The following is a 7537-nucleotide window of genomic DNA, read 5'->3' on the forward strand; positions in this document are numbered from 1 at the left end:
TGCATGGTTGCAAATAGCTTATCCAAGAAATTAATTAATTTTCTTCCTCTATAACTCCTGAAGAAATTATGCTCTATGATTGATCTCATTATATTAAAAAGCCAATGTATTAACTAATGATGGTTGACGTATCAATCTTATGAATAATTTTAGCACACATCAATGGACAATGAATCAAGGAACAAAATGCTTATAATCGAGTAATAAACAAAAAAGGTTTTCTTCTATATCCTCATAAAACAAACGTAGCATGTTGTGTATACTGTATTTTAACAAAACAATGAATATATCTAATGCAACAGAGAAAATCATAACAAACCTATCATTCTTAATGACACATTGCCCCTATCGTGGTTTCTTTCATCAATCTAAGAAATGCAACTGCAGGTCATTAGCTAAGTTCAGAATCTATCTTAAAGGATCATTATAAAACCTTAATTTCACGATGCTTTCTTTGTGCAACCCTTGATTTTGCAATTTCTACACCTCAAACGTAAACAACTCTAGCATCAGCTGAACCAAAAGTACAGAAGAGCGGATACTGCTTCATGCAAGTTTATCTAACCTCACAACAATACTCAGATATGATCCTTGAAAAATCTGTAGGTATAACAAGTAGCCTCCCATTATGTGTAAAAGCAGCAAGGTACTTGCCATTGGGTGATACTGCCATCTTCTGCAGGGGACCAACCCCAACCCCAAGCTGCTGAATGCCATCCTCCTCAACAGCAAGAACATGATCCTCAACCCCAAGTAGCACCTCCACATTCCCATGCATTGTGTACTGCGGCTCGATGACCGCAATACAGAGAGGATAATCCTCCAGCGCGGGGTCAGCGAGCTTGCAAGGCTGAGGATTCTTAAAATCAGAGACGCAGAATATCTGGTTGCCCTCGGTAAGGCAGATCATGCCATTCCCCCAGAAGACGCACTCAACTACGCTTTGCTCAAAGCAATCCTTTCCCATGGAGTATTGAGAGGCAGAGAGCTCTGCGTGAATATCGTAGCTATATACCGTACCGTCCTGCACGACGCAGACAAGAACGAGGGCGTCGGTCCACGCCATGCCAACAAGCCGGCCACCAGGACGGTCCCAGACCGTTGAGGCAAGGAGGACTCCGGCGGAATTGAAGATGTGGAGCTTTCGACGCGCGGACTCCGCGTAGAGTTGTACGATTTTGGAATCGTCCCTGATAACGGCAATGGGACCTCCAAAAGGAGCGCAGGCGACGCGGTTGCGGGTGAGCTCCATTCGACCCCATTGCATCGAGTAGATTTCAGGTTTGCGGTAGTAGCGGTTGTAGAGGAGTTGCCACTCCGCTGCAACGGAAACAGCCGTCATTGAAGCTATGGATCGGCACTTCACGGAAACCTATATTACCATGGGAGAGAAAAAGGGGAAGCGGGGGAAGTATGAACCGTCGTTTCGTCGCTCAAAGGAACCGTCACCTGCCGTCAGAAAAAATAGAGGATGAGGGAAGGAGAAGAAAGTGGAAAGAGAAACGAAGGTGGAGATTTGATATGGCGGATGACAGAAGACCAGGAGAGGATGTGGATTTTTCAACAGGTTGATGGGGTTGCAGCGTAGCAGATATGTATCGACGTCGATCAAGCCGGAGGGGAAATTTTTCTGTGTGGAATTCGGTCGTAAAGATGTGTTCGGTTGCTTAAGTGAAAATGGTTAAAAATTCAATTGACTTGTGTAAATCGGATGATATCTGACCCGTCTTCCAGCCCGACCCGGGAGATAATGTTAAATTTAGGTTGGCGCTTCTTTTTTTCAGAATTTAAGGCGCGAATCACCGAAGTACATAACGCTTAGAGTCAAAATTTTCGCAGAAAAAATGCCGATAAAGATGGAGATTGATCTGGATCTGGAGGAGGATGTTGGTTTTTATGAGCAGACAATATTTTCACAGGTCTTGGAGGAAGCCGATAACCTGGAGAATGCCGACGTCCAGAAAACAAGCGCACATGAAGCAGAACACCTAAAACCAGTGCGACTGGACGAAGATTTTTGATAGCAGAACACCTAAAAGTTCAGCTTATCGGTAAAGTTCGCCTTCTTCCAAGTTTTCTTCATAGCAATGTTGCAATTAAATCTCTTTACAGAGTTATTTTTTTGATGTAATTATTTTAGGGTACAAAGATTTTTGATGTATTTATTGTGTTTAACATAGATGCGTATTTTTATAAACAATGTACATAATGTTAAATTGTAAATGATTTTAAAAGAATACTCGATGTTCCTTTCTTTTAAAGTATTATTGAGCTAGGGTACAATAACGAATTTGTAGTTCGATTTTCTTATTGCAAAGTTTTGTTGCGTATTAATTGCGTATGTATTTCTTATCTGTTTGATATACATTGAGTATCATCTGCGTATTGATTTGGTATACATTGCGCATTAATTGCACATATGTTGGGTTTTTATTGCGTATTGGTTGCATATTGGTTGCGTATTGATTTGCTTAATTACTGCTTATTGGTTGTGTATGTGTTGCGTATTGGTTGGGTATTGGATAATTCATTTATTGTGTATTTATCAGGATGTTTATGTTAATGAGAAAGAGGCATACGAGGCTTATCGTAATTATGGATATAATCTTGGTTTTAGTGTTCGTAAGGATCATCACAGTTACTGGCCAAATTCCAGAAATTTAAAATCCGAGGACTTTGTTTGTTCAAAAGCTGGTTTCAAGAAGTTGCCTGATCTTAATATCCAAAGGAAATATCGAAGATCAGATACCCGAACTGGTTGTCCAGCTATGATTAGGTTTATAGTGGATGAAGCTGGATATTGGAAGGTGAAAAAAATTATTGAAAATCACAATCATGATTTGCCTAGGCCAGAAGACCGGCATCTTCTTAGATCATGTAGGAATATGTGTGATGAAAAAGCTTATGTTCTTAAAGCAATGACAGATGCTGGGATAAGAACCATTGATGCATTTTTCTTCCTTGCTGATGAAGTGAGAGGTGTTGAAAATATTAGATTCACAAGGAGGGATGCGTACAACTTTATTCAAAAAATAAAAAGAGCAAAGATTGAACTTGGGGACACTAATACTTTGATTGAGTTATTTAAAGAACGCAACTTAATGATAACGTGTTCTCTTGGGATGTCCAGAAGGATGAATTTGATAGATTGTTAAATTTTTTTGGGTTGATCGGATTGGTAAGATAGATTATGACTGCTTTGGTGGTGTGGTAATTTTTTATACAAGTTATAGGCTTAATAAGTATAATTTGGTATGCGCACCATTTGTCGGGGTTAACAATCATTGGCAAAACCTTTTGCTTGGGTGGCCTTCTTGTCCGAAGAGACAATTAAATCATTTACGTGGGTGTTTACAACTTTTGTTCGAATGATGGGTGATAAACAGCCAAAACAATATATACAGATAAAGATCAGGCAATGGCTAGGACCATAGAAGTTGCACTACCTCACAGTCGCCATAGACTGTGCCAATGGCATATCCTTAAAAAGGCTCCATCAAAAGTATTGTGCTGCAATACCAACAACAAAGTCAAAGGCCTCTTCAATAAGTGTTTGAGCAGATGTGACTCTGAGGAGGAGTTTGAGAATGCATGAGCTGAATTGATCATACAAGGGAACCTCCAAGATCATGTTTGGTTGCAGGATCTTTATAGGATAAGGAATAAGTGGTCAACAACCTTCAATAAGGATTATTTTAGCATGGACATTCTATCCACACAACGTACCGAGTCTACTAATAATGTGTGTCATGGCATTTCTAAGCCCACAAGTTCTATAACTGATTGCTTTCTGGGTTTAGAGAAGGTGATGAGGAATTGACGCCGGAATGAACAGGATGATGATTATAGATGTAGCCAGTCCAAAATAGAACCTATAGTAAAAAACTGCTCAATATTAAAACAAGCTGCTCAATTTTATTCAAAGAAAATATATTCATTTTTTGAACAAGAATTTTTACAAGGTGTTGGTGTAATGAGTCTAGAGCTTGAGCATAGTGATTCTTCTAAATTTTTTGTCTATTACTCAGAGAAAAAGGATCACTTTAAACCATGGGTTGTTGATTTTGATGCACAAAATAATAACATTCAATGCTCCTACAGAAAGTTTGAAACGATGAGTTTATTGTATTCTCACTGCATAATAGTTTTGAGGCAAATGGCTATTGGAAAAATCCCCGAGAAGTACCTTCTGTTGCGATGGTCAGCACGAGCTCGACAAGATATATATTCTGGTCTAAATTTGAAAGAAAATTCTCATAATAGCTCTGAAGCTAGTAGCGGATTCATATTTAAAAAAATTATATCAGTATGTTTGCATATGAAATGAGCACAAGAGCGCAACTGAATGAGGAGGGTTAAGAATTCATATTGGCTTCGATGAGGGATACATCTAAAAAACTCGATTTGATTGTTTATGGGAAGAGAAAGACATACAAGTCTACACAGGGTGGCAATGTACAACTGAAAGATCCTCTAAAGCGTAGGCCTAAAGGCATATCCAATGATAGGCTGAAAAGCCACTGGGAGAAGAAGCCAAAGAGTATGATTTCATTTTCTGACAAATTTAATTTATTTTTTATTATGACATATTGTTATTAATTTTTTTAACAGGGAAACCACCAGTGAAGAAAAACACAAAAAAAAATTCCTACTCCTTTAAGCATGCCCGAATGCTTAACGGAGGATTTCATAAATTCTGTACACTCCAAGCAACCATCAGATCAGTAGTGTAATTTCTCAAGCATGCCCAAATGCTTCACTGAGGACTTCATAAATTCTGTACAGTCCAGTCTGCCATCTACAGCTAAGCAGTACAATTTCACAAGCATGCCGGAATGGTTAATGGAGGACTTCATATCACAAGCATGCCCGTCTAGTCAGGCATCAGTACAGCAGTTCACAAGCATGCCCGAGTGCATGACCGACAATTTCATAGCCGGGGAACTGTCCAGTCAGCCATCAGTAAAGCGAGCAAAGTATTCTAATTTCACAAGCATACCCAAATGCTTCACTCAGGAACACATAAAAGGTGTACGTTCAAAAAAGCCATCAGCAATGTACCTAAAGTTGATGATGGATATCATTAAATCAGAAAATTCTATGTAATAATAATATTTGTATTATTATCTTTAGAGATATTTATTTTATAAGGAATATTTGTTTTTGGATATATGCGTATGGACTGCATATACAATGCGTACTAGATGCATATACATAGTGTATTTTCTATGTTTCTGAAAATACAATGTATTTTCCATTATCATTAAAGAATTTTAACCCATTATGAATTTATGATCTCCATTATTGCATTCATAATGTTTACCTATTATTGATTTGACTCATTTTCTCTATATAAGAAGTTTACCTTTTCCATGAAATGCTGTGATTCTTTTACAAAAATTTCAATTGGGTTTTGCATTGCGGATTCTTCATGAAATACCAATATAGAAGTTTTAGCAGAAAATCTTCCTCAACCATGAAGCATAGGGATTGCCATGAAGAATCGGCATTACAAAAAACCACACAATAATTGTCTTCTTCTATATATAAGAAGTTTCCCTCTAGCATTATCAATAGATCCAAGCAGTGTGAGTTGCGTATGGATTGTGTATGCCGTGCGTACCTAATGCGTATAATAAGCATATAGACTGCGTATTTTTCCAACCAATAGAAATCCCTCTTAATCACAAGGAATGAATGTTCAAAGGAAGAGAAACCCAATATTCAACTCTTCCTGACTCTTTTGTTCATGAGACGAAGAATTCCAATCACCTTTATTCTTCCTATACTACAATGAATGCTAAACCAAGCATATACCCACACTCTAGAACCATCACTTGTGTAGCACAAGGGTGTACACAAATACTATGTATCATTGAGAAATTTTTTATAATCTTTTTATAACGATGGTAAAATTCGTATTTACATGGTGCATACTGAAGTAATGCATCGAATCAATTAAATTCGAATTTAATAAATTTTTATAAGAACAAAATAATTTATGTGATTTGCGTATGGATGGCGTAGTCCGTGCGTACCAAATACGTATAATAAGCGTATATACTGCGTATTTTGCACTCCAAAGAAATGCATATTTATCACAAGGAATGAATATTCAAAGGCAGAGAAACCCAATATTCAACGCTTCCTGACTCTTTTGTTCACGAGACGAAGAATTCCAATCACCTTTGATTCTCCCTATACTACAATGATTGCTAAACCAGTGAAGCATAACACCCACACTCTAGAACCATCAATTATGTAGCACAAGGGTGTACACAAATACTAAGTCTCATTATGAAAATTTTTATAATCATTTTATAACGATGGTAAAATGAGTTTTTGCATGATTCATACATAAGGAATGCATCGAATCAATTAAAATCGAATTAAATATTTTTTTTAAAATAGAAAATAATTACTGTGTTTTGCATATGTATGGCGTATTCGTGCATACGGTATGCGTATATAAGGCATATAGGGTGCGTACTTTGCAAACCCATAAAAGTCCCTCTTAATCCGACGGAATAAAGGTTCAATGGTGAGAAACCCAATATTCAACGCTGCCTGACTCTTTTATTCACGAGACGAAGCATTCCAAACAACTTTGATTCTACATATACACCAATGAATTCTAAACCAGTGAAGTATAACACCCACACTCTAGAACCATCACTTGTGTAGCACAAGGGTGTACACAAATAATATGCCTCATTGAGAAATTTTTTATAATCATTTTATAACGATGGACCAATGAGTTTTTGCATGATTCATACCGAAGGAATGCATCGAATCAATTAAATTTGAATTAAATAAATTTTTTAAAGTTGAAAACAATTACTGTGATTTGCGTATGGATGGCGTATTCGGTGCGTACGGTATGCGTATATCAGGCGTATAGGGTGCGTACTTTGCAAACCCATGGGAAGTCCCTCTTAATCCCAAGGATTGAAGATTCAATGGCGAGAAACCCAATATTCAACTCTTCCTAACTCTTTTGTTCACGAGACGAAGAATTCCAATCACCTTTGATTCTCCCTATACTACAATGATTGCTAAACCAGTGAAGTATAACACCCACACTCTAGAACCATCAATTGTGTAGCACAAGGGTGTACACAAATACTAAGTCTCATTATGAAAATTTTTATAATCATTTTATAACGATGGTAAAATGAGTTTTTGCATGATTCATACCGAAGGAATGCATCGAATCAATTAAATTCGAATTAAATAATTTTTTTTAAGTAGAAAATAATTACAGTGTTTTGCATATGGATGGCGTATTCGGTGCGTACGGTATGCGTATATCAGGTGTATAGGGTTCATACTTTGCAAACCCATGGGAAGTCCCTCTTAATCCCAAGGATTGAAGGTTCAATGGTGAGAAAACCAATAATCAACGCTTCATGACTGTTTTATTCACGAGATGAAGCATTCCAAACAACTTTGATTCTCCATAACACTCACATTCCAAATACCTATAATTTTTTTAAGAATTACTATTTACGTATGAAATACGTATTCCAAGCATATA

At 37.2% G+C, this 7537-nt stretch overlaps 1 protein-coding gene across 1 annotated transcript in view; it reads right to left on the bottom strand.

The window, feature by feature from the left end:
- The window catches only part of LOC110114087 (protein VACUOLELESS1), a 165347-nt gene extending 163729 nt beyond the window's left edge, over positions 1–1618 (bottom strand). Inside the window, exon 1 of the mRNA XM_028696467.1 lies at positions 566–1618. Coding sequence (XP_028552300.1) covers positions 566–1342 — 777 coding nt within the window. The 5' untranslated portion in view covers positions 1343–1618. The remainder of the gene's footprint in view (positions 1–565) is intronic.
- Positions 1619–7537: the final 5919 nt, after the last annotated feature.

The sequence above is a fragment of the Dendrobium catenatum genome, unplaced genomic scaffold (assembly GCF_001605985.2).
Source record: "Dendrobium catenatum unplaced genomic scaffold, ASM160598v2 fragScaff_scaffold_743, whole genome shotgun sequence".
NCBI lineage: Eukaryota > Viridiplantae > Streptophyta > Magnoliopsida > Asparagales > Orchidaceae > Dendrobium > Dendrobium catenatum.